Source organism: Vidua macroura, chromosome 9 (genome assembly GCF_024509145.1).
Source record: "Vidua macroura isolate BioBank_ID:100142 chromosome 9, ASM2450914v1, whole genome shotgun sequence".
Taxonomy (NCBI): domain Eukaryota; kingdom Metazoa; phylum Chordata; class Aves; order Passeriformes; family Viduidae; genus Vidua; species Vidua macroura.
The window spans coordinates 21,305,695-21,333,583 of record NC_071579.1 but is presented as its reverse complement, the minus strand read 5'-3'; the positions used below and the strand labels follow the sequence as shown (position 1 = coordinate 21,333,583).

The 27,889-nt window shown below is 40.1% G+C and overlaps 1 protein-coding gene across 1 annotated transcript in view; it reads right to left on the bottom strand.

Annotated features, from left to right (window-relative positions):
* PIGK (phosphatidylinositol glycan anchor biosynthesis class K) overlaps positions 1–25,509 on the bottom strand; it is a 65,505-nt gene extending 39,996 nt beyond the window's left edge. The window contains exons 1-9 of the mRNA XM_053985692.1: positions 25,385–25,509; positions 23,931–23,984; positions 21,804–21,895; positions 19,620–19,755; positions 18,282–18,393; positions 17,847–17,943; positions 17,385–17,502; positions 16,519–16,629; positions 11,879–12,051 (exon numbers count right to left, since the gene is read on the bottom strand). Coding sequence (XP_053841667.1) covers positions 11,879–12,051; positions 16,519–16,629; positions 17,385–17,502; positions 17,847–17,943; positions 18,282–18,393; positions 19,620–19,755; positions 21,804–21,895; positions 23,931–23,984; positions 25,385–25,486 — 995 coding nt within the window. The 5' untranslated portion in view covers positions 25,487–25,509. The remainder of the gene's footprint in view (positions 1–11,878; positions 12,052–16,518; positions 16,630–17,384; positions 17,503–17,846; positions 17,944–18,281; positions 18,394–19,619; positions 19,756–21,803; positions 21,896–23,930; positions 23,985–25,384) is intronic.
* Positions 25,510–27,889: the final 2,380 nt, after the last annotated feature.

The window sequence follows — 27,889 nt, the reverse complement described above, 5'->3', positions numbered from 1 at the left end:
CATACCTAAAAATTACACTTCTATTTTACAAGGACAGGTGAAAATAAATAATCTACAATTTGCTTCACTTCATTTCAGCAATTTTTTTTTAATTCAAATTTCTGGTGAAGTTAGCTTTATTACATAATTATTCTTTTTACAATTCTAATTACATTTAACAAAATAATCTGATTACTAGATGAGCACAGTAGGCATAAAAGGCATTAATACATTAATTATTCCCTGTTTCAATTTGCATTACCCTAGTTTTACTGAGACTTCAGTTTGTTACCATGTGCAGGTTGCATATTCATTTGGCACATTAAAGATGGTTGGATTTCCTCAGTAGGTGGGATCTCCTTTCCAATGATATTTGTATCAGCCACAATTTCTACAGCTTTCTCTTATGCTCACAGCAAGATACAGGCAACAGTCACACAACAATTAGGTCTCTTCCTTAGCTGCATTTTATGATATAATTACCAAGATGTAAAATGAGCTTCCCCTTCCCCCACTTTTTCTTTCTAGTCTCAATGTATCTTGTGAAGGACTTCATTTCACATCCGGAGAAAGCAGGAAGAAACAGTTAGAAATCAGTTAGAAACAATTACCTAGGCTATCTAAAAACTCAACTAAGTACCTCCTTGATGATGTAGTACCATAAATAAATACCACAACAAACTACGAATCACTATTATTCTAAGACATCTCTTGCATCCATTATTTTCATCCATAAAACTCACATAAATGTACACAAAATTCAATGCAATGATAATGATAATCTTTTAAGAACTGTGCTGTAATTTAAAATGTTTTATATTTATATTTATCTGAATTAAGAACAGTCATAATACAGCACAGAATTACGAACTGGCTCACGCATACTCTCCCATAGTGTTAAAGAAATAATTATGTTTGCACAAAACCTCAATAGTGCAATAAAATAAGAATTTTGAGACCAGAATGGAATCCCTCTGTTTGCAGAATATGTACAGCTACATATAAAAACTACATTTTTTTCTCCCATACTCCCCTACCAACTGGAAATATGTCCTCATCCACGATCTTTCCACAGCTTCCAGTGTTGCTGGAAGCATCCCCAAGAATGACAACTGGAGAAGCTGTTTTCATTACACAGCTGCTCGTTAGTAACTGAACAGACACATCACATCAATACAACGATTATTACTGTAAAACATTTAGAGTGACACTGATGTAAGCCATCTTTGAATCTATGGCATGAGAATTCTTCCTGCCACAGCTAGCTAATACTTTCTCTTGTTCTTCCTAAATTACATTAAAAACCCACAGATTAATAAAGAGCCTAATATTTTTCAGTAGTGCCATTAGATTTGCAAACCACCTAGAAATATTCTGATTTAAGGACAATTTTCTATCTAACCACATTTTTTGTGTGCACACAGTTTCCAGTTTTAAAACATTACAGCAGAGTGTAGATTTATCCATTTTACAGATATGCCATATATTTTTATGGAGACATCCATAAGCATCTAATAGGATAGAAGTCAGCTCAGAATATTTCGTTATAAAGTACCTGTTAGTAAAAACTGTATCAGAGGAAAACCACACACAAAGGAAAAAGGAACTAGGGCACTCTATTTGACAGCTGAGGAAGAAACAGAGGTTATGTCCTCTATGGCTGAGATTTAGAGCAGTTTCACTTAGTGGCTGTTCTGCTCCAATTCCCCAGTTAAAATTTAGACCTACAGCAAGAAGTCTTCATTCCTATTTTATTCTAGCAGGAAGTCATGGTTCAGACTCTTAAGTAACCAACAGAAAAAAAAAAATACTAGCCAGTGGGGAACCATGAAGCTTAAATATTATGTTACAGTTAAATTGAGATAAACCTAGGAGCAACTACAGGGTTCACTGTATTCTCCCAAACTAAAAAGAGTTATAAATTATTAACTATTCAGAGGTGTAACTTTTGTCCTACTATTTTAAACACAAAAATACTACTGAAATTTTAGAGCATGTCTATGGTACCTTGTATCACTTGCAGATTACACAGGATCAGGGATCATCTAGGAATACAAGTAAGCCTTTCTGGTTTTTAGCTCACTCAAATTATTTAATACAACTATAATAGTATATGCATTAACCCATCTGTCAAGTTTAAATAACTACTGTGGAACAAGAGGAAAAACATACTCATATCTACTCCTTTCACACAGTTTACACTTAGGTACACTTTCTGATGGTATAGAAGATCTAACCATTCCTATCCTTCTGCAGCACTCTGCTGCTTGGGAGGAAATTCGGATGGATAATCTGCAAGCCAGATTTGGCCCCAGTTTTGGAAAGTTTCTGCCAGCAGAACAGTGGCCCCGGACTGCAGCTCCAGGAAGGCAGCCACGGGGAGAATATACGGGCACCCAGCAGCCTCCTGTCCCTCTGAGAGCCCAGGTGGGCTCTGAGCAAACTGCACAGCAAGCAGTGCCAGTCAGCAGGACAGCCCAGCCACAGCCCAGCTCTGCCAGCAGGACAGCCCAGCCACAGCCCAGCTCTGTCAGCAGGACAGCCAGCAGGACAGCCCAGCTCTGCCAGCAGGACAGCCCAGCCACAGCCCAGCTCTGCCCCAGAGCCCTCAGAGAGGAGCCCTCAGAGCATCTGCTCTGTCCTTGCAGTGAACCCCCTTCCCCTCCCAGCGAGGGCAGATCTGCCGTGGCAGCGCAGTGCAAGGGCGAGCAGAACCGGGCACAGCCACGGCGTCCGGAGATGCAGTTAGTGACCTGCTCTGACAGCCACTCTGCCTTTCCTAAGCAGGATAAATGCACCCAGCTTTGGCTTAAGAACATTCAGTGTCCCAGGACAGCAAACCGACTTTCAGTAATGGTTACCTCGACGAGGGTACTCAGATTGCTGATGTTAAATATGAATTCAAACCTTTTTAAGAATAAGTACAAGAGGTAACCCACTTCTACCAAGTACCTTCCACACATTCTGAAGCTGTATGAATCCAAGCATTTGTCATTTATCACTGACTGCTAAAAACCCAGCAGTCTAATGAACATTTTTAAAATACTGAGATACAAAACACAGAAAGAGTGAAAGCATAACATCAATTTAAAGATTATCATCTGTTGAAGATTAATCTGAAAGATTAGCAGAGCTTTTCCTTATCCTTCAATCAGTGTCTAAAATTATACCAATATACCAGTATTATTCAGTCTCTTCCTCTGCATCTGGTCCCTCCAGAATTGATTTTTTGTATGTTTTTCACACAGCAATTACACAGAGAATTACAGAGAAATACCACTGTAAAATTAAAAATCCAGCAACAGAAGGCAGGAGGAAGGTGCAACATTTTTAATTGTTTCAGTTTCTGATAAACCATTCCCTTAGTAGAGGAGTAAACTAGTACATCAGCTACACTTCAGCAACTTTTTTTAACCAGTAGAAAGAGAAATTTAAAATGGCTATCATATAATTCAAGGAATTTATGCTAAAGCAACTTTGAATACCAATGCTCAACAAATATTCTTCCCTTCCCTACAGGAAAGGAGATTCTAGCCTCCATTGTGGTCTTGCCTTCTCTTGGGAACTACTGGATTGAACTGTTCTTGTCTCAACACTTGGCTGGGGTGGAAGAAGACACATTCTCCCTCTCCAAACTTGCTTCTAAATTCTCATTCCTGCCTATCACCAAAATGCTGTTCAAATAATGCAGTGCCCTCGCTAATTTAATGTTGTATGTACAAAGTGAAAGGTGAATTCCCTAAACAATCTCGTGGTTTCAGTCTATATATTTTGGAAGCCCACTGATTTGAATGATTCCTGCATCTCTAAGAAACACACATATTTTTTGGTTACATAAAAAAAAAGTCATTTAAGTTTGCAGTAAATGCTGGCGCTACATTGCAGAATATGAACACATCTTCACACACACAGAGCAGCAACTCCCAGTTCATTTTCTGAAAGAGAAATCCTGCCTGACTTTATGTTCCAAATTAGCTCTGATCTCTAGACAGATGACTAAGGGGGCTTCAACCTTTTCAGTTCTTTTTCAATATGATATAAACTTGTGCCCAATGTAACTGGCAGAGCAGAGGTTGGCTGTCACCATTATGTAAAAGCTGAACATCCACAGTTGCCATCCCAGGAATCTCCAAATAGTAAACTGGAACCAAATGAATTAAGTTTACTAGGATTCAAAAGACACAACATATCCAAACCCTGAACAGGTATTCCTCCAGCTCCCTATGTATCCTGCTTTCATCCTTTCTTTTCTTGCTCCACTTCAGGGGATACAAAAGACTTTATTGTGCTTCATTATTTCTTGTTTGTTTCTCCTGCTATTTACCAATAACAAACCCTTCATGCAATCAGACTTCTACCTGTAAAAAAGCTGAATAAATCCCATTTTGCAATAAAATCTTTGTTTACAGTATTACTATCTTTTCCTGAAAGATCAATCTCACCACAGAGTTAATATTTTGCCATTCTACAAATTTTATAAAATAATCTTAACAGTAGCTTGGGAACGTCAGTAGATGTACTCAGCATCTGTTTCTATAGATTTCTGATACTCTTGACCAAACTCATAAAACAATCTCATTTTATAAAGTAATACTAAACAGTGCTCAGCAAGCCATCTGTAAATCCAGTGCTTTATGTGATCAGAATCACCTTCTATAATCACCTCTAGTTTTCTTTCCATCCTTTGATGCAACTGTGACTTTCTTGCTCCCCTGATATCAGAAATTTGCACTGGTCTATTCAAACACCTAGCCGGATGGAAAAGACATGCCTGGCAATAATGCAATGCTTTTTTTTTTTTTTTTTGGAGTTCAGCTCTTCTTTCACAACTTACATTTCACTTCTTTGCTACAGAACTAGGTCTCTCAGTATGCCCACTGAGCAGCATAACTTCTCTGAGTGTAGTACAGCTTTCAGACACAAACAGGGACACATCTCAATCTTCCAGACCATCGTGCAGCTCACCAAAACCAAGAACAGGGCTTCAGGGACTCGCATTTCAGTAATAAATGTAATAGCTCTATGATGAGGGCTTTGGTCCAGCAAACACCTGACTTGAGAAAGGTCCCTCCCATCGAGAGGGCTGGAAGGTGTAGACTGAGATCACTTTATGGTCTTTTAACCATTGTTATATAAATACGTCGTGAAGGCACTTCCCTCCACAGCCCCTTCACCTCCACAGCTTTGGGCAAGACATGAATTTTCAGAGGCAGGAATTTCTGACCATCCAGAAGGTCATCCCTCAGGTGCCCAAAAAAATCAAGGGTAAGCTTTTTGACAATATGAAAACCAGCAAAGACTAAAAGCATTTGCGTATGTCTTAACACCATATTTTTAAAAAGCAGTAATGCTGCTTGAGCCTTGGGAATTTAATACTTATGTGCACAGATTCACTTCTAGGGCATAACAAACGTTAATGTGAGCTTGGCCTCTAAATTCCAAAGACCTAAGAGTTCCACAGTCACTGCTTCTAGATGTCTGCTTCTCTTCACCCCTGTTTTTTCACTTTGCTAGAAATCACACAAGAAGGGTATCCTCAGAAACATCAACGGCAGCTCCAGTACTTCTGACAGGAAGCAAATAACAGTAATTCAGTTTTATTGAAATTCCCATGTTATCTCACAGTGCTGAAAACATGCCAAAATTACATGAAAATATTTCCTGGTCAGACTTATGCCAAATACTACAGCTGTTTTCATGGTCTTCTTCAGCAGCAATGTAGAGCACACAGCTACAGAAATACTGCTAGGAACAGACATTAATTTTTATTTAGCACCTGGGCAGCAAAGCAAGAAGATCAAGCCAGGACCTCCATATAAATAGCACTAGAAAGAATAACAAGCACTTCAGGAGACTGCAATTATAAAGCAGCCTGCTCAACTGCAAAAATAATAGCAGGTAAAGATCACAGAGGGAGAAGAGATGAAGAAGAAATAATGAAACAAAATAAGAATTTTATATAGGAAAGATATAAAAAGGAACGGATAAAGGAAAACAAAATTAAAACCCTATGTGAAATATCCCCTGATATCTAGATATTCTCAAGCTGTCTAGATGATGATAAAATCTACTAGATATACTTAAGATCTCCCATAAATATGCCATGCAACAATTTTAGACTGCCTAACACTATATGTGCCCACGTCAACTGGCATATCCAAGTCACTTGTGAAGAATGTAAAGGTACTGAACTTGATTTAAAAGCTGAATCCAATAAAATACTACCATTGACTTGCATGTGCTTTATGGTACCTCTACAGACCAAGACGTTTCTTTGCCTATTAAAATTATATATAGAAATAACTGACTATATATGGGTTCAACAAATCAATGTTGTACTGAAAATGTGAAATGATAGAAGAACAACAGTTGAAAGTTTCTCACAGAAAAAATGCAGGATCACACACAGAACAAAAATTTGGAGGAAGAGGGGGGGAAAAAAATCACCAAAGAAAATCTGAGTATTTAACAGCAAGTATTGGCTCACCCATCTTCTTTAATTACTTGTAGGCTATTAAAAAGCACGTGGATTACAAAATCCAAAGTTACCACTAAAACAGAATAAATCTGTAAGACATTAGAGGAAAATACAGTATGTGTGTAACTGATTAGTGCTCTTCAAGGGAAAAATTATGAAACCCATCTGAAGGTGTTTGTGGACCTAGAAGTAATAGCTTCTTAATCCCACTGGCAATTCAATTCTGATGCATAGAGACCTGCTAAATTCTGAGGTTTTTTTCTATTTTTAAGTTACTCTAAATCTGAAACACGTTACATCTCTGTCACGTTGGAAAAGTGGAAAATAAGATAAAAAACCTCCCATTATCCTGTTGAACTTCCACGGAACAAGGACCAAGCTGAACTCCCCTTTTCCACGCCCGCCTGATTCCGAAGGGATCCCAGAGCGGGGCGTGGGGCAGGCACGGCGGGGCCCATCGGTCCCGGTCCCAGCCCTGGTCATGGTCACAGTCCCGGTCCCAGCCCCGGTCCAGTTACAGTCACTGTCCCGGTCCCGTTACAGTCGCAGCCCCGGTCCCTGTCACGGTTACGGTCACTGTCCCAGCCCCGGTCACTGTCCCAGCCCCGTTCCCTGTCACGGTTACGGTCACTGTCCCAGCCCCGTTCCCTGTCACGGTTCCGGTCACTGTCCCAGCCCCGGTCCTGGTCCCTGTCACGGTTACGGTCACTGTCCCAGCCCCGTTCCCTGTCACGGTTCCGGTCACTGTCCCAGCCCCGGTCCTGGTCCCTGTCACGGTTACGGTCACTGTCCCAGCCCCGGTCCCGGTCACGGTTACGGTCACTGTCCCAGCCCCGGTCCCGGTCCCGGTCCCTGTCACGGTTCCGGTCACTGTCCCAGCCCCGGTCACTGTCCCTGTCACGGTTACGGTCACTGTCCCAGCCCCAGTCCCGGTTCCGGTCCCTGTCACGGTTCCGGTCACTGTCCCAGCCCCGGTCACTGTCCCTGTCACGGTTACGGTCACTGTCCCAGCCCCGGTCACTGTCCCTGTCACGGTTACGGTCACTGTCCCAGCCCCGGTCCCGGTCCCTGTCACGGTTACGGTCACTGTCCCAGCCCTGGTCCCGGTCCCGGTCCCTGTCACGGTTACGGTCACTGTCCCAGCCCCGGTCCCGGTCCCTGTCACGGTTACGGTCACTGTCCCAGCCCCGGTCCCGGTCCCGGTCCCTGTCACGGTTACGGTCACTGTCCCAGCCCCGGTCCCGGTCCCTGTCACGGTTACGGTCACTGTCCCGCCGCGCTCCCGCTCCGGCGCGATGGCGCCACCTGCCGGCGCTGTCCGGAGCGGCCGTGGGTCCGCCCGGCGCTGCCCGCCCCGCGGAGCGCGGGAGCGCGCCAGGACCCGGGAACCTGCCCGGTAACGTGAGCTGGCACGATTAGTCCTAAACGTCACTTATGAAACGTGAAAGAACTACAGATTTATGGCACCGAGTACAGGCTGAACGGGGATCTCGGAACAAACCCGGACACCCACTGAGATGAGCAGCATCTACTTGCAAAATAAACAAATTACCTATTGGTTCATAAAGTGGATTCCCCAAGGCTTCAGGACCACACAATAGCAGCTTTAATTATTAAGCACATAATTTGAAAATAGCTGGTGGAAAAGAAGAAAAGACAGGAAAGAGACACCAACACACACACACACACACAAAATAGATTGAGAGAACATTAGCTAGTAATATTCTGCAAATGAACCAATTACTCATAATTAGCCTGTTACAAGCATCCCTCCTAATACAAGTGACCAATTTGTTTATTTTTAGGAAAACAGTCACTGCCAGTAGTGAAGAATCACAATCCTTCATAACAGAAGCATTAAATACAAGGCCTAATTCTCAAAAGCAATGAAATTAGGATGGTTTTATATGATGCTGTCTTTAATTCACTCTTTACTACTCTTAAGGGAAATATTCATCCCAATTTTTACCAACACTTTCTGCTGATACAGGTCTTTTCCTCATGACAAGAACTGAAAAGGAGAAAGTGTTCCAACTGGCTGCAGAATTACAATCCAAGTTTAAAAGACACAGTCCTAATTTATTAGATGTTCTAAAACCTGTAAGGCCCTTCCTCCAAAGAAACAGGATTTCTTCTTACTCCTTAAGGTTGACTTTCTGCACTAGCATGGGGATTTAGACAAAACATAACCATCTGAAGCCTCAGAACTCTTAGACTGTCAGATTTTCTGCTAAAATTGGCAGCTACAGATCCTGTCAGGACTGAGGCAGCTGCAGAACAAGCCCTTTGAAGTGAACACAGCTTAGACTGAAACAGCTATGAGGAAAGGAACCAGCAGAGGAACCTTCTCTTTATTTTTTAAAGCTTTTACTTGCAAATATTCACCTAGCACTACGTGGGTAGAAAGAAAGCCTCTTTTCTTGGTTAATTAGTAGTTGTTCTCTGTATGAGCCTCAGCCCAAGCCAGAGGAAACTTCAAAGGCCTCACTCATCAAATGCCACGGCACGAGCTCCACGTGAAGCTGCCAGTTCTGATCTGGTTGCACAGCTATGGCTCACGCTGGGCTTGGGAGCGGATCTGTACAACCAAGTAATTGCTAAGCAATTGTGTAACAAAAGAACAAACTTCTATTGAAAAGATTTGGCAAAGTCACAGCAGTGGGCAAGATGAGAACTTGAACAGTCTGCCAGCAGTACAATCCTGCTACATGTTCATGCCTCACATGACAGCATCTTCTTTACCCCTAATCTGTGTAATCAGTGGTTTACCTCTTTTGTTCATCTGGCTTTTAATGTCCTTATGTGCACCTGTGACACCTGCAGCTTTAAAACAAACCAATCAGATCTAATGCAGACTACTTAAGACTGTGTCAGAGCTGAGGCCGGGATTTCATCTTCTGGTTATGGTCTGCAACACAAACATTCTGTAGCATTCTACTGCCATCAGTATGTAGAAGGAGAAGAAAAAAGGTATCAAGGTAACACTGAGGGAAGAATAAAACATGGGACATTATTCATAAAGGAATGAAGCCTCGAGACTTCATCAAATATAAAACCAATAACATCTTCACACTCAGTAACCAAAGTAATATAAATTTTGATGTACTAGTAGCAGATACTTGTGATCTATCAGATACCTCTTGGTCAATAAATCTTACAAACTCTTAAGGGCCCAGGTTCAATTCTCTATTACTTTTTTCTGCTTCTCAGGGCTTTTAAAACAATGTTTGACATAAACAAGATTAGTCATAACTATTTTGTAAGAATTGTTTCACTTTTTTTTTGTTTAGTTCTCTCCCAGTGAAACAAAAAAGAATAACCCAGGCTGTGATAGCCCCATCCCTCCCCAGCTGTTTTACCTCAGAGTGTCAACAGCTATTGCATTCCCAAAAGGCACTGAATGGTTTAACTGACACTGAGAGGGTTCAGAATAAACTCTCATTCTTTCATTCAGGAGTCATTCTTACATTACTTTGAGACAATCAGTGGTAGCACCTATTCAAAAATCATGTAATTTTTGTTCTACCTTCTCAACAACCTCAGAAATAGGTGTGTGTAATGTTCACAACATTCTTTTAAAAAAACAGAGTAACTAGTTCTTGTAGATCAGATGCTCCAAAACTGCTTTTTTAAAAGGAATTAATATTTTCATTTAATAAATTCACTTCAAACTGTAATTCTTATATTTGTTGTAGCTAAACAGAGCTGTCATACCAAGAGGTACTGACCTTAGAATTCTGCTTAAGGAATTTATTAAGCACTCCACATCACTGTCTGTTAGAGCTATACTACAATTTTTTAGTACTTTTTTAACCAATTCCATACTTTCTCCTCCATTAAAAACATATTGTCTATAAACTCTTTCCAAATGGCAACAAGCCACTGAGAAGTTAAGTACTTTTTTAGAAAATTGTATAAAGGAGAACTATTAAACCAGACATTAAACCAACATGTCTCCACCTCTTCCAATTTCACACACTTAAGTGGATTGCAATGATAATGTAATACAGCTTTCATTAAATATCAAAATATTTCACAAGGATAATATTCCTCTCTGTGCACGAGTGCCCATTTCTCAACATGCTTCCATGTGGGCAGTGCAGTATCATCAGGCACCAAAAATCTCTCCATTACTGACACCAAACTAACACACACACACAAAAAAAGCTGAAAAGTCCAGCCAGTCATTTCCTGTTTCAGAATGGCAAAGTCCTTCAAAATCTATTTCTCCTTTCAATTGTCCACAAATTAGAAACCCACATAGGTAAGTTTTCATCATGGTTTTTGACTAGCAATGTCAAATGTCTGTTACTTGCCAAGAGTAAATAAATAAAAAAAAAAAAAAAACCAATTTAATGCCACTAGGTACTGTGGCTTTTTTTTATTCTTCAGTGAAAAAAACAATTTAATGCCACTAAGTACTGTTCTATACTAAGGAATTACAAAGCTAGCTTAAGATTTATATGGTATGTACTAATTACTAATGCATATGATCCAGATATACAGCATGAAAGTAAAATATGAAATACACTAAACCTCTCATGATATTTATAATGACAAGGACCAGAGTTACTGTTACCTTTAAAATAAATAAAACTGCTATTCCACTGGCTTGAACAACAGTAAACAACAAGGCAGACAAGAATTTACATAAACTTATGTGTTGAAAAGTATTTAGTCCCTGATATAACACAATATTTCAATCCTTTGTTTCTCCCTCCTACAGGGCAGTATCATCAAGCACAAAAGACATAACAGAAATGGAAGTACATTGCTAAATAAACCCTACAGAACAAGCACATCTTCCTTTACATCTTCCCAATAGGTGGCAACAGAATCCCAAAAATACAACGTTTATACTTCTTTCTTCATCCACAAAGTAATGGAAGCCCTGTTACGACTTCAATCAATGAACTTGCACCAGTAATTTTAATCAAATGAATCACTGTATCTCAAGAATTCAGAATTCCCAGGACAGAATAATGTCAAACGCCAGAGAATTCAGAGAACTGAAACAAAGCATTTATTTAAAAGCTGATTGTTACCAAATACCTAACCTGATGGCTTATACTTAGAGCTTATCTGGGGCAGGGTGGGGACTACCACAAGCAGGAATTGCAGTAACAAAATATTTGACCACTAAAGAAGAAACATTAAGGAAGAAAGAAAATTCTAAACTACTTCTGTTGTTGTTGATATCCACACCTTGGTCTAAGCAGCATTTATTTACAAGGGTCAGAAAAAGAGTGAGCACTTTTAAACAAAGGTTTCAGCTGGCAACTTCATGATGATAGGAGGTCCATATTAACTCCCTGATTCCTTGTAAGAAATGACAGGAAGTCAGTTCCTCGGCAGTTAAACAATTGCTTGGTTTTTGTGGCACAAAGCTATACAAACCAGGTCTAAATAATGACCACTTACTTGCTTTCCAATCCAACCACGTCCCGGTCCAAGGAAAGCGCCGCTGCAGTGATCTCCACCTTCCTGACACTGCCAAAGAAGTCTGTGATCAGAACATTCTGAGGGTCTCGCTGGAACAGGTCGGTTCGGTGCCCAGGGGTGGAAACACACAAGCTTTTTGGACAGACCTGAAACTGGAAACCAAGGTGGACAATCACATCCTGTCCGTCATTCAACAGTCTCTACATACACCTTCCAAAAGGAAACAACTGTTAAAGAGAAACATAAATAACACATATAACTTGCAATTATTTCAGTACAAGCTCCATAGCTGAAAAAATTGGTTGAAAAAAGGCATTAAAATGCATAAACATCTTGATTAAGCATTTCTGAAAACCTTTTTCCTTACAATAATGCCACTGGAGTTTAAAAATGCTACTGCGAAAGCCAACCATCAATTATATCTAACTGATAAATGCACAAATATATTGCTGAATATAGATGCAGTAATGCTGCTATAACCTTCCAGAAGTCACAAGTGGGCATAAATTCTTCATATTTACCAAAGGGAGGCATGCAAAATTAAACAAGCTTTGATAAGTACCTATGTTGAAGGCTTCATAAAGAAGCAAAAATTTACATTTTGATCGGAAAAAAAAAATCCAAGTCTTGTTTCTAATTTATAGCCTACAAATTAATGCATAGGATCTTCCAATACCAAAAGTGCTTTATTTACAGTAAGTTCACAAACATCAGTGACACCTACAAACATTATTTATCCATGTATTTTGTCTACGTATCAGATCCCCTATATCCCACACATGCTGCAACACCTGAAAGACAAAAGCAGCACTAACAAAAGCAGAAGAAACAATGACAGATTTGTTGCAGCACTTAGAACACCTGACAAGACAGGATGTCTATTAAGTAATAGGTTTGTTATGTACCCAGCAGACACTGAAGGCAATACAAATGCATGTTGGACACAAAGCCATTTTGCACAAGTCCTACCACACTTGCCACAACACAGATCACCTGGTAACAGTGCAGGTTTTGTGAGTCTTTCACATTCCAGCCACGCAGAACATTTTACACAAGAGATTTAACATGCAGGACTAAGAATGCCACTCTTCACATGAGCGCTCATCTTTCTTAATCTTATTTTCCAAGTGATTTTCACAAACAGGTCCATCAACCACAGGAACTAGAGCTAATACACCTAAATTACACCATGGGTCAGCTCTTACAAGGTTGCATCCTTATGACAAAACCACAGGTCCTAATCAGCTCAGTGCAAATACAACTTGAATTATCCCAGATTATGACTGACAAAAAACCAGTGAGTTTCAGGTCATACTTCCCAGATGAAATACTGTGCTCAGCCCGATACAAAATGCACAGGCATTGCTCATTCTCTTTGGACAACAGAGCCCTGCATTACAAAAAGTTTCCCAGAGAGGAAACAATCTATCTGGCTTTTCATCACAGAGGACAGATTTTACCTCCCCATTCCTCCCTTCTGCTCTATTGCAGTTTCTCTTTTATCCCTTTTTAGCCTAAGCCTGTAAGCATATGGCATTAGGCTGCTTGTCCAGGGACACCTCAGCTCACTTTCATCTTTACCTGAAGCATACAAGCACACATATACATTTATTCTAATGATTCCCAACTCTCTTGCTGGCTGCTATCACACAGCTGCTAAAGAAAAGATGGGGCAAATCAAACCCTTGTTATCCTCCCTGTGGTGAACATGAACAAGACTGATCAGCATCATTCTTTGCATACAAAAGCCATTTGTTAATGCACATATAAACTCTCAACAGTTTTCATTTTCACCAAAACACTACCAATTTTCTCCAGCTTTGCTCCAATTAAGGACACAAACATAAAAACTAAGTCTCTGAACTAAACTATAAAAACTAAGCATTTGTTTTAATCCCACTATTTGAAGCATAAATTTATGCTGCAGTTATACAAGTAAGTCTCTTGCCAAGGTTTAGAGAGTATGAATGTCCTGAAAAACTGCATCAGCACTCAAAGTGGGAAACTGATACTGCACCCAACTAATTCTAACCTGTCCCACAACAGTTTACTGCCACAACATATTGGTATGAATTTGAACAAAAATACAAAGTGGCAGTGAGAAGAAGACTTCAGTGTTAAAAACCTACTCATCCACTACCACTCGGAGAAAAGACTTCAATTATACCACCGCAGACTAACACTAATAACCAAGGTCTTCTGACAAAAAAAAGGAAAAGGCAAACACTGGCTAAGTTAAGCACGTTTTTTCCTATATTATTTTTTCCAAAATTTTAAATTTTTTTTTCAAACAGAGCTAAAGAACTCTCCCAACTTTGTTATCTAAACTTTTCTAACAACAATTTAGCTATTTTATGACAAATGACACAACATTTAGAAATTTATTTGTATCTTATTTTAAAAGTTCAAATGTACAACATTTCAATGTATTCTTTATTTTCAGGGAATCAAACCTATAGTCAGTTGTTTGCACAGCTTTATGCTATCCCTTAGCAACACAGATGGAGCAGGTGGGGAGTAGGTGGAGTGGATTATGAAAAATGATGTATCATTCTTTGCAGGAATGCAATATCCAAATCATAGGTGGATGTGAAGAGAAGCTGTTTCAAGAGTGGTTAGAGAAAAGTAAAGAGGTAAGAGTAAAGAGGGATAGAAGCAGTGTAACAAATACACAGTACTTCAAAAAGAGAAGACATTGGAAGATCAAACAACTGAAGATCATTTCATTATAAAGCTAGGTAGTGAGCAATGTAAGTTACCCTGAACTTGGAAAGCATTAACTTAAATTAAAAAAATCAGAGTTGGAGAGCTGGATAGAGTACCTCCAGTGCCAGAGTACCTCCTGCAACTGCTGGCAAAAAAAAAAAAAACACGTTTATATCTTTACCATGGAGTAACCATATGTCATTTTGGAACTCTTAGATGAAGCCTTGAAAAGCACCGCTCAAAGTCAAGTGGTCACATTTGTTGAAATGTGTGCAGATTACGACTCAGTACCTGATCACACAATGGTCTGGGTTGGAAGAGACCTTAAAGATCATCTAGTTCCACTTTGCTGCCAAGGGCAGGGACACCTCTCACAAGACCTAACCTCGAGATCCCATCCAACCTGGCCTTGCATAGATTATCACAAATCACGATATATTTGTGTCCCTTCTCTTCCACTCCCCCAGCATCAATCAGCAGATCAATGTATGACAAGATGACTTACATGATGTAAGGAATTTACCAGTATGGATAACTTCTCTCAGCTCTTCCTGAATATTTGGCATATAAGCAAAAGCACAATTAGGAATCTTCTCTGAAGAGCTCAAAAAGTACTTGGCCAGCTAACAAATTTCTACACTTTTCACAATAATCAGATTAACATCCTCTTGGCCAGCCCACCTATACTTTCCAGACAGTGTCTTACACAGCAGAAAGCACTGTTCCTTTTTATTACCTTTTATTATTAACACAAATTAATTTTCTGGTTTACAGTGAAATTTGAATGAATAGGTTAGTCAAAGATACTTAATCAATAAAGAACTTGCATATTTTTCTTTATCAAGATTCATTTTAAACTTACCTGTATCCCATAATTAGAAGGTATTAAATTAGAGGACAGAATTTCATTCCCATAGAAGTAAGTAAAAGAACCTTGAGTCTTAGCCACTGAATCAATTCTGTATCAACATAAAATCTGCCAAGTGTGGGTTGTTTAGAGAGAATTCTAGCACACATGTAGCAGTCAGGCTAACACTATCCTCTGTAGACAGAGGGTGGCATAAAACTTCTGAGCAGCTGCTCCTTTTAGAGAAATGAATCTGTGACAATGGGTTCTGTTAAGTGGTGGCTCTTAGAATACTGATGTGGCCCAGCAGGATTTACAGCTACAAAGTACCAAAGTATAAGCCATGACTACAAAGAAACCAGCATTGGAAAAGGTATAAAGGGTTAATAGAGCAAATAAAATATGGTTACTTTTTATGTCATCTCACCAGTGTATACATCTCACTGCTAGAGAGGTATTTTCATAAATTTTGTCATATGTTACCTGGTTGGCTTCTTTTCTTCCTTCTGCTTCATACTATATCTACAATAATGTTTGCCTCAGCTACAGTTAAGTCCAAACACTGATGGATTTGTACCTATCTTGCTCTGGAATCTAAGTAGATATACACATAAATTAGTTTTTGCAGGCATTTGTGATTGCACTGTTAGAATTTTAACTGTTTAACCACCTTTGCAAAACAACATCAATGCCTGCTTTTCCACATCTGCAAAGCGTCTGCTATCCTGCTTTTAGAAGCTTCCTGCTGAAGTATTTCACATGCAAATGCTTCATTCTATTGAGATGAATATTTAATGAATTTTTTTTCAGCAAAAATACAAAATCTGGCTAATTTTGATTATTTTTTTCTGGAGCCAGCAAAGCACTTTCAAATGAGGACAATCCTTGAAGTGTTACACAACTACATTTAACAATGGCAAAAAAAAAAAAACCTCCTTCCAAAACTGCTTCCGAGAGAAACAGCAGGAGCATAAAAAGCATTTGAAGAACCCTACAGACAAAATAAATTAGTTTTGGAACTATTAAAGTTATTAGCATATTCATGAATGTTGAGTATTCTACTTACTAGGTCATTCATATTTGTCTGACTGGCTGGATGGATTTCTTCCAAGAACTCTAACACATAGAAAGTGTATCTGTCCATGAGATGAACACCAATCCCCAGGTCAGGCTGATGCTTTAAAAACAACACACAGCAGTTATTGGACATTTGCAGGAGAGAACTCAGCATTCAGGAGAAGGAACAGAATGTAACAGTATATTGCAAAAGTTAAGCATAATTTTTTTTTGTTCTTAGGGAAATTATGCAAAGAAAGTGGCTAGCTGTGAAGAAATCTACTGCTGATAGGCTGAATAATGCAGTTTATCTATAAACTGTATCCTGGTAATATCTATGTTTCTCAAAAGGCAGGGAACCCCTTCTTAATGGTCCAGCATGGATCTGTGGACTTTGAAAACAGGGCTGGGAGAGCCAGTGTATCTTACAGCAGTGCATGGCCTCAGGTAATCCTGACCAGATGCTTTTGGTCTGGCTGGGATCTCTCCTATGGCTCCTTCTGTAATTCAGCTGCGATACAATTACAGCAGGTGAAAGTTAGCCTTTGTTTTGTTTTATATCAAGTATAGTAAGTCCTAGATTGAATATTCCTCACACCCATCTCTCAGCAGTCTTCCCATAAGATTCCTTGCTATCCCTAGGCAATGCACAAACTGGCCAGCAAACACAGAAATCCATCATTAGCCTGGTTCTTTGGGACAGCACACAAAAACAAGCAGGAACAGTACACTTACAAGTTTTGTCAACCCCCCACAAAATACCTTATACATTCAGCAATTAGAATAAGGGAACTCTTTAGTCAAAAGTCAGCAGGAATTGTGCTTTTAATTCAGGCATTCTGAAAACTGTCCTCAGGATCACATAAATCTACTTACTGATAAAGAATCTTCTCCTACTTGGCTGCTAGCCAAGGCCATTATATTGGGTGAATAAAATCGTTCATACATGGATGCTCCTTGACAAGTATCAATAATAAACAACAATTCATTGTACCTGAAAGAAATAAAACAGCCTCCTTACCCATTTCTACTCAAACACCATATACATACTTTGATTTTTAGTTACCAGGGCAGCTGCTCAGAACCTAAGGAACAGGAGCTCACCCTGATTGGTTTTAGGATGTGAGTTTGCCCAAAGCAATACCTTTGAGCAGCTCTAACTGCAGGAAGCTGCAAGGAAAAACTAACACTCTGCTTTCTGAATGCAAACTATCACACAGTTTTATGGACAACCAACAGTATCACTGCTGCAGGCAAGCAAGGCCTACCAGTAAGACACACTTAAGAGTATGTTCAGGATATTCAATATTCAACATCTACATAATGCTTATTTCTCACCTCCTTTTCTGCCACATTTGTTCAAAGGCATCAGCAAGTTCTACATTTGTGATTTCTTCAGAATCCTGAAATTTTAGGAAACCATTTCCACCATGGCCTGAAACAAAAATCAGAAGTTAGGCAAGGATGTAGGTTAAAGGAAGATATACAGCCTTGTTGATCATTTTTCTAAAACAAGGTAAACACAATTCTCTTTCTACAGAGACAGTTCAACAAAACAAAATATTGGTACAGTAAAAACAATACACATTTCAACTGGAAACTATACTGGCTTAGTACTGCTTTACAGGCATTTTTTCTTAATTAGAATGACATGCTAAAACCAGAAAAAAATCTTTTGGTTGATCCTTTTGTGCATTTGGATTACCGATGCTTTCAACAAACCCATCCAACTGAGCAAACATCAATAAATTGTACACAGAAACATGCAATTACCTGTCATATATATTAAAATATTGCTTCTGTCATCAGAAAGAAGACGTTTAGATCGTGGTGTGCTTGGTGGGATTCTTCCCGTTAAAACACGCAAGAAATTTTCCACAGTAACCTATGAATAGAAGCATGAAATAATTTTCTAAAGGTAAAAATATTGAGCAGCTATAGGTTGGGTTACATAAATTAAATAATGGAACACTAAAATATGCAGTGTATCTAACCAGACATAGGAAGCGTGGTATAAACTGCATAAACATTTTCTGTGTAAGCTTTTACTTCAGGTTAAGAATCATGTGGTTGGTACCTTTTACTTTACTCCATTAACATCAGCCTGTTGCTTTATTATATCCAATAAATCTACCACCATTATAATTTTTAAATACATTTACATTGATCTAACCCCTGTCAGTATTGTGCCAAAGCTGCTCCTGTACTCACAAAATGCTCCAACATTAGTGTGTGTTACCATGGAAAAGCAAAAGTTCAAATCCCCTCTGCAACTCAGGGAAGAAAAAACAAGATCAATTCAGTTACATAAGTCTGAGTGATCAGATAAGATCCATCTGAGTGGTGACTGCAAGACATCCTATAAAACACCACTTCCTTTTTAAGTACACGTGCACAGCTCAAATGCCAGCAACAAATCCACACCCAGGAAAAAACATGACAAAAAGAATGTAGCTCTACTCCAGTGTCTTCACTTCTTTGTATAAAGCTTCGGAGAAATAAAAGATATACTATATACTTAAATACAATCCAATAAACCTTTAGCACCAATTCTACAGCACTATTGAACCAAGAAACTGATGGGCAATTTTGTCCCAACTGGTAAAGACACTGCCTGGTATGAAGGAGTGTTACATGAAAAGAAAGGTGACAGAATGCAGATTTTTATATAGTAATTGCTTTGCAGTAATTGCTTTGTGATTAAGTTATGGCTTTTGTTTTATTTTAGGAACATAAGCTTAAGATTAGGAATTGAAGTACATCTACCTAATAAACAATTCACTTGCACACCAAAATTTTCATAGTAATTTCTGTGTTGCCAAGATGAGACATTGAGCAGTCATTTCCAGAGAAATTGCAGTAATGTGATTCTATTCCATTATTTAAAATAGATACACTAAACATGATTCTAGTATAATGAACTTCAAATACAAACTCAAATATCAAGGAGGGGAAGGGTATGTATCTTAGACTCATCAGCTGATAATAAAAGCCCAGCCCTAAACCAGTAATATGAACATAAAGACTTCCTCAGACTTCACAGATGCTGCATAGACCTTTAAACTAACACTAAAAAATAAAGACTCAGTGTTTTAATTAAAGCACAGTTACCTCATAGCTTCTGTAATCCACTTCCACATCATCTCCATAGACATTTAGCTCCATGTTTTTATGACTAAACACAGTAGCAGGTTTGGGATTTCTGGGATTACATGCCATATCATCTGCCAGCATCAAGACAATGTGACTGTGAAAAATAAGAAAAAAAATATTTCAGACATTCTGCTTTCACATAACAGTCAAACAGAAATTAGAACAACACTCTTCAACAATTAAAACAATAGTTTGGATCATTAAAAAGATTCCTGGAATTGCAAGTGAAACTTTGCATAGTTATACCTTATTTCCTTATGAGCATCCTCAGTATCATGAAGATGTCACACACAGCAATGCAGCTGGCTGCCATTTATCCACAGGAGTAAGTCAGGCCAAAGATGAGCATGAGCGTATTTAACACCAGCAGCTTTAGTATACAAGCTTGCCTGGACCTAAGAATCCAGAGCTCCTCATAAAAAAATTCAGAGATTTTTAAAGGGCACTAAAAACAACCAACTCCAAGACTCATGATAAATGTTTATTTTTTAGATGTCATTTTGAGTAGTCTTGGGAATTTTTGGTGGTTTTTTTTTTTTTGTCTTGTCAGTATTTTGAAAGAAGTCTTGCAGCAAAGAAAGAAAAACAGATAAAGTTAGTTTGCCTAAGGAGGAAACACACTCAAATCCACATAAAAATTGTTGTAAATGCTAAATAAACAGGCTCTCTCTCTCTCTAGGTCTTCTCCAATGTCTTGGAGAGCATTGTTGACTGTAGTCTAAAGCTTTCCTAGCTTTTTGAGATTAATTGCAGATCTTTGGATATGGATAAGCAATGGATCTTGCTACTGAACACAGAAATCTCAGTCACGCCGTAGTTCTTGCCATATCTCTAAAACTCGCACCTATTTTGACTTTAATGGTGAAGACAGATGGATGCAAAGAAGATGAAAGTTCTCAGGTAAGGGCAGGACTAGTGACAGAATTTCTGAGGCAGTGCTGAGGGCACCGGTGCTTCAAAGGCTGCACAGGAGAGAGGACAGCTGCTCTTGAATGACATCTGCAAGAACAAAAGGCATTTTTCTGTGCCTTTCAGCCCACAGCAGTGGATTCTGCAGTGTGTTCCCTTGGATTTATAACCCTAAAAATGCATCTAAAATTGAGTTTCAAAATCCACTCTTTCAAAAACCAGAAAGCCACTCCTTTTTTTCTTTTTTTTTAATATAGTAAACACAGGGAACAGGATGTTACTGTCAGTGCATTCCTAGTTGAGTGGGAGTTAACTGGGGACTCCAAGTGTGCAGTTTTGGACTTGGACAAAAATATGCCATACTAATTCAATCCACCAGAATATGCGTTTTGCAGTGATGAAGCAGGCCACACTTCTTTAGGTAGACATGCTGGAGAAACTGCCAGTCCTCTAAACTACCATTAAAAACCAGCACCACAAGGAATTCTATAGGAGCCTATGGTACATATAGGTTATTACACAAAGGATGCTGGTGCCTTAAATTCACTTCCACAGTTCTGACAGAAGTAAATTACATTCTGAAACAGCTGCAAGGAACTGTGCCAACACCCCTAGAACTTCCAGTAGGAACACAAAGAAAAGATACTTCAGAACCTTCCCATTCCCGTTGTTAAATAAGAGATACTGTTCTAACCCTTGAGCTATCACTAGAGAAAAAACTTGTACAGACAAAAAATTGGTTTCTCAGATAAAATCATGCAAAATGGGTTTTTTCAAGGCAACTGTCAATATGTAAGAGTTGCTCCTATAGTTCAGAGCCGTTAAAGACTCAATGTAGTTACAGATGTGGAAGTCTTACATCTTAGTACAGTCACAGTTACCAACATCTCCACAGTAAAAGGAAAACTGAAGTACAGCAAGACTCATCTCTCACAGTAGTACAGTCATTGTTGAGTGCAGTTAGCAGTTTTCAAATTACACTTTCACCAATTTGCTAAGTGGTACATTTTAGTGGCTAGATCTAATTAGCCTGTTCCAAATGGAAATTTTATTATGCAACTTGTTGTTTTTCCTTTGGAACAACATTGCTGCACTTTTCACCACACTGATGTGTTTGCATTCTTCCTTTTTACTTTTATCCACTTAAACTGGGAAGAAAAATGTATTTCCATATTGGTTCAGATAGCATGGGAACTTTAGTAGCAAGAACTGGATTCACCAAGATTCCCTCACCTATCAGGAATGCCCAGCCTCTTGACACTTCTGTACACTGAAAGAGTATTTGCCACATGACGATAATTAAACCAGAATCGAGATGTACAGACCTTGAAATGAAAAAAAAAAAAGCATATTAAATAGTGTAAAGCTACAAACTGGCCTGACACATTGCATCAGAAGAACATGATTACAGGAATATTTAAAAAAATAGTAACAACTCAGAAAGAATATAGTAACACCAAGAAACTCATTATATAAGTTCTGTAAATCTTAAAGCAATCCCAAAGCAAAAAATTCTGAAAATAAAAAGTTTGAAAAAAAAGCTCCTAGCACACTGACTCAAGATAAAATTGTCATAAACCCTTACTAAATATAGAAAGTGGCACTTTAGGGAATAATCCAGCAACAGCAAGTGGATAAGCTAAATTTTTTCATTTGCTTTCTCCCTATCAAATGGAAGAGAGATCAAAGGAAAAGTTCTCATCTCAATAGCAATCCCATTTTGGGAGCATTCTTCCACAAAGGCACAAGTGAATTAATTCATGCAGAAGCCACACACAGGGGGAAATGCACTGAGGACATTTGCACTTATGGACTCAAAGTAAGAGCAAAGTGAGCTCTAACCATAGAGAGCTCAAATAGAAATGAATCTGAATTCTCAGAGTTTAATTTCTACTGTTCTAACAGGCAAGGGGTCAGGGCTCAGCCATTCCCTTTATTTACACACTCCCTCAATCAGGTTCTGATTCAGACATTCCAAAAGCTTCTAGAAGAGGTGTCTTTAAAACCACAAAATGAGAGATGCAGGAAAAAGCATTTAGATAGCTTTTTAATTTTCCAGCTCTAAATGCAGAGCTGTAAGTTACACTACATAGCATCTCTTACTCTAGTCTTTTCATAATAAGAACTGAGTTGTAGCTTAAGTAATAATAAAATCCAGCCTGAAAGGATCTCCTTGTGTATCTATCACCCTGTCAGTTAGGAATTCCAAAAAACCCCACAGGAATCAGTCCATGAGGATATTTGCCTTTCAGCAAGACTTAATGCTCTGAAAACAAACTGTGTCCAATTTAGCTGAGACATTTCCAGGCACTATCACCTGCCCCCTGCCTCCAGGACCTCCCTTAGAACACAGTGGAAAGTGTGTCTAAGCTTTAAAATAATTATCCTCACTGCAGCACATTCATTCAAGCTATTGATGAGGTGGGATTGCAGTTTGATCCCAGGTTTGAAGTGCCTGACAGCAGTAAACCCCTCCCTGGTTTACTGCTTAAAAAATTAGTAGCAATTGTTACAAAACTCAGCGTTGAACCACTGAGAAAATAAAACCAGCAGAAAATCTGTTCAGCACAGAAAGTATAGGTCCTTGGACCTAATTTTCCACCTTCTTTGTGTGTTTTTATGGGTACTAATAAAAGCATCTATTTGTTAATAGTATTAAAATAGTATGTTATGTTTTAATAGTTTCAAATTTGTACATTGTGGAATATAGAAATTATTCCTTCAATTAGTTACTGTTAACTTTCCATTTATCTTGTTCAGTTTTAGTATCTGGAAAACAAACAGCTGCTACTGAATAATTACAATAGTGCTCTGAAACAAATTAGTCATTAAGACCTGAATTGTGATTAAGAACCAATTGTGCGGCATGATTCAAAGCTAATAAAAGTTACATGGCAAAGAAAAAAGAAAGGATATGAACAGTTGATCTAAACACTATGTTGCCTCAACTGATTTTATTCCCAGACTGTTATCACAAGTTAACAGATTGAATAAGAACAAAAATGAGATATAAATTCTACCTTTCTGCTCAAAGAGACTAGACTTCCCTGGTATCAGAATTACACCTTTTTTTCAATATGCAGTATGCTAATTTAACTATTTTAATGCTTTCAGAACTTTTGTTTTATGAATCCTACCATATAGCTAGATACATTGAGTGCCTGAAATTCGGTCATATTGAAAAGATAATTTTATTTAGTGTAATAAATTTGCAGATACGATTTCAAATTTATTAATTTCCAAATGTTTATCTTTCAATTTCTTTCAAATGAGCATGACTCTTGAATGACTGTTGCAATTGCAGCTCCTGATGAAAAACTGTCAACATTACTGGAGGAAAACAACCTGGACCATGCTTACCAAAACTGCCCAGTTATTTGTATGTCCACTTCTAAAAAACTGCTCTGCTTGATCCTGAAAGGTGAAAAAAAGTTTAGATTTTTCAGCAATAAGAAAGAAATGACCACTCATAGTTCTGTTATTTCCACAAAAGCATTCAGTGCCCATGTTTACCACACATTAATACAGAATAGACCTTAGAAAAGCTAGAAAAGAGGTGTTTTTCTTAACATTTGCACATTTCATGTGAATTAACTGCTCCAAATTTTTCCCTGAAACTTGCTACAGAACAAAGAAGGACTATTAGTCACTTGCACCTTAGTTAAAATCAGAAGCCCACACACTTCTACTCCAAAGGACACTCCAAGAACAAAATAATGTGATTTATTGACCTACAGTTTCAACCTTAATGAGAAAAGAGGCTTGAATTCAATTTTCAATTCAATTTTGAAAAGCAGATAAGAGAATGTGCAATTTGAACCCACTTTAAATCCAAGGTAGTTACATTTATCTTCCAAAATCAGGATCTATGACAGCAACCTTCTGTATAATCAGTGTTCTCCATAGTTCCCACTTCCCTTTGCAGATAAGAGGGCCCTTTCTCCTTAACAGAGAGCATAAATCAGGACACAACAAGGGGCTAAGACTTCATTATCACGGGGCAACAGTCCAAATCTGCTGACTCTTAAATCAGACTCCATTAACTCTGAGGAGTTCTGGGATGTTGCTTGTGATCTTACACAAAACACACAGTAACAGAAATAGTGTTGTACTTGAAGCAGCAAACAACTTGCAGTTTAATTAGTCATCCAGAGATTGTAAGAATATTTCTATTGTTCAGGGTGCGGGGGTTGTTTGGTCCTAGTTGTAATTAATTTCAAGCATAACAACTTGTTAATAACGCACAATTCAAAAGCAAACACTCCAGATGTAGCGTGGGCACGGTGCATTAAGCTAACTGCTGAAACATGAAATTACTCCCACCTGAGAAACCCACTGGCACCTGCCGTGTGCCAGCGCCTCGCACCGGCGGGCCGGGCACCCCGAACTCGGCCCGCCGGGTCCGGCACGGAGCATCGGACACCCGCTGCAAGTTACAGTGCGCGGCCAAGGAGAAACTGAATTTCAGAAACCCGCAAGAGAATGAAAAGTCTGGGGGTTTGTAACTTTCAGCAGTTTGAACAAGGCACCGGCGCTGTCGGCACACAGAGCGCCGCGGTTCCGCCCACGGGGCAGCGCCGGGAGGCTCCGCCCGCCGCGAGGCAGCGCTGGCGAGCGCGGCTCAGGGCCGGTGCCCGTCCTAGCGATAGGGCCTCTCCCACGTGCCGCCAGCGCCTCCGGACAGCTCCGCGGCAGCCCACGGGCGCGCTCCCTGCCCGCGGAGGGGAGGCGATGAGGACGCCGGCAGCACCGAGCCCCAGGCACCGCCCGCCCGCCCGCTCTCAGGCCCCGCCGCGGCTCCCCCAGCCCCGTACCTGGAGGCCGCCGGGCAGCGCTGCGCCGCAGCAGCCCAGCAGCAGCAGCAGCAGCGCGGCGGCGGCGCGGGCCCGGGAGGCGCCGGGCACGGCAGCCGCCATCTCACCCCGCCTCCTGCGCGGGCCCGGCCGCCGCGGCTGCCGGAAGGGGGGCGGCGGCGGCCTGTGCGCAAGTTCCGCGGGGCGGGAGCGCCGCCGGCCCGGGGCCGTGCCCTGCCCGGTACCGCCGGCCCGGCGCCTCGGGAGCGGCGCCGCTGCCGTGAGCGCGCCGGGCCTTGGTCACGCACTGAGCTCTCTCGGGCTCCCGGCTCTGCCCCCGCCCGGTTGGCAGAGCAGAGGCGGCAGCGGCAGCCGATGTGGCCGGTGCCTTGGGCACGCGAGTTCACCGCGGCTCCGTCGTGAGCTGGTGCTGGAAAACAGCGGCCGCGCATCTCGCCTTTGGCTCGGTTGGCTCCTGCGGGTATAAAGGCAGCCGTTCCTCTCAGCCGCCTTCCAAGAATTCCTTGAAATCCTGGGCTCTAAGAGAGGAGGGCATGGCGAGCTGTGTGCAGAGAGTGTCATCAGCTCTTGGTGGCCACAGGGCTGCCTGGGAGAGTGGAGGGCACGGGTCGGGAGAGGGATCGCTTTGGCAAGAGAGGGAGTGGGATCTAAAGGTAGATTTTTTTTTTTTTTTTCCCTCATGAAGCCTTGCTGTAGCTTTGCCTGTAGTGCATACATCCCTCAGAGCTGATGGATTCATCAGATTTTTATTTCGATGTATTGAACCACTTTTATTTCCCCTGTCTCGTCACTGCTTTGTTCAATTGCCTGATGCCTTCCATTAGTAAAGATGCAGAATCTGCCCTGAACCATGGAAGCTATTTCCTGCTCCATGTACTTGTCACCAGTAATGACTTTCTCAGACAGGAGCACATTTCCATGTGTTGATGTTGGAATTTCAACAGCATCACGTTTGCTGTTTTAAAGCATCACTGGTTTCCTTGACAAAAATAATCACCTGTTATTAGATGGTACTTACTTCTTTCAGAATACCATAGCCACCAGCTCCTGTTGTGCCTGAACCCTTCTCCTCTGTGAGCCTATTGTGAACCTACTGAGAAGTGCTATAATTGTCAATGTCCCTTGGTGCCTACTTGTAAACTGCACTGTTTATCTTCTTCTTCCAGAAAGCTAAATGAAGCTTTTTTTCTTGCCCCTTCAAATGCTTCCACTTAGGTCTCTTGATCATTCTCAGATGTGGTCAAGATCTGTCAGTGATTCTAAAGGATAGGCAAGGATCTCTCCAAGCATGTATTCATGCAGTTTGGTAAACTGATGAGTTGATTTCATGTGTCTTGACTCAGCACCTCATTACCTTTCTGCTCCCATGTGGAATTGACCAGAAAACATGTGACAGAAGGTCTGAGCCTGTGACTGAACTTCTTTCAGTTAAGCTGACTTCCTTGCTCTTTGCATTTATTACAAATATTCATCCTTTGGTAACATGCACCTTTTCACACAGAAATAATGTCAGCAGCTGTATCCTGATGATGCATCTTTGAACCAGACATAAGTCCTGATGTTTGTACCATGTGAAAAATTATGTCAAATACGGCCAAAAGGTGACTTTTGGACTTTTGGCTTACCAAGAAACATTCCTGACATGAGAAGTAATGAATATCTTTTCTATTAATAAAATTTAAAATCATCCTGTTTGCTTACAAGCTCCTGAACCTCCTGAAATTTGTATCAGAGGTGACTGTAACTTTTTCATTCTCTGGAATGCTAGACCTTATAGTTTTAATAGCATTCTTTAAAGGTCACTGTGTATGATTTGCTACTTAAGAAAATAAACTGAAAAAGTGGAAAAAACCCTCATGTGGCATTGAAATGATATAAACACAGGTTAAGAACCATAGCAAATTTTCCTCACATGAAAGATCACTTGCATTTCTCATGGTTACATGTAGTTGGGTTTGCAATCACTGCCAAGGTTCAGCTGGCTCCTGATGCAGAAATGTAGCTGCAGACTCCTGGTTCTTGTGTCCCCTGGTGTCATCTGCAGTGTGTGAGCAGTGTTTGGATCAGCCACAGCCACACTGCAGGGGCTGCTCTTTCTTTGATTGTAGGTGTTGAGGTCTTGTTGTTGCCTTTCCATCCCAGGGCAGAGGCAGCACTGAGTTAAGGCAAGCTCAGTTGCACAGGGTCTTTGGAATATTCCAGAAGAATGGCCATTATTCCCTCTGATTAATATTCTGTGTAATACAGTGCATCACCTTCTTAGGTCTGTCTCTTGTTGGCCTTCTGAATTTCCTTAGCCTGTTTGAGTGTGTTTTCTAATGGATCTAATTCTCCTTCTCATTCTGGTTTTTATTTCTTTACAGGCTCAATCTTTCTGTGGTTTAGTATTCATCAGACACGTATGAGTGTGCCAGTGCTTCAGGCATTACTCCTGGAGGTTATCACGTCTCTTTTTTTTCTCCAGTAAGACAGTACCAACAGCTTTGTCCTCATTTTTTTTCATCT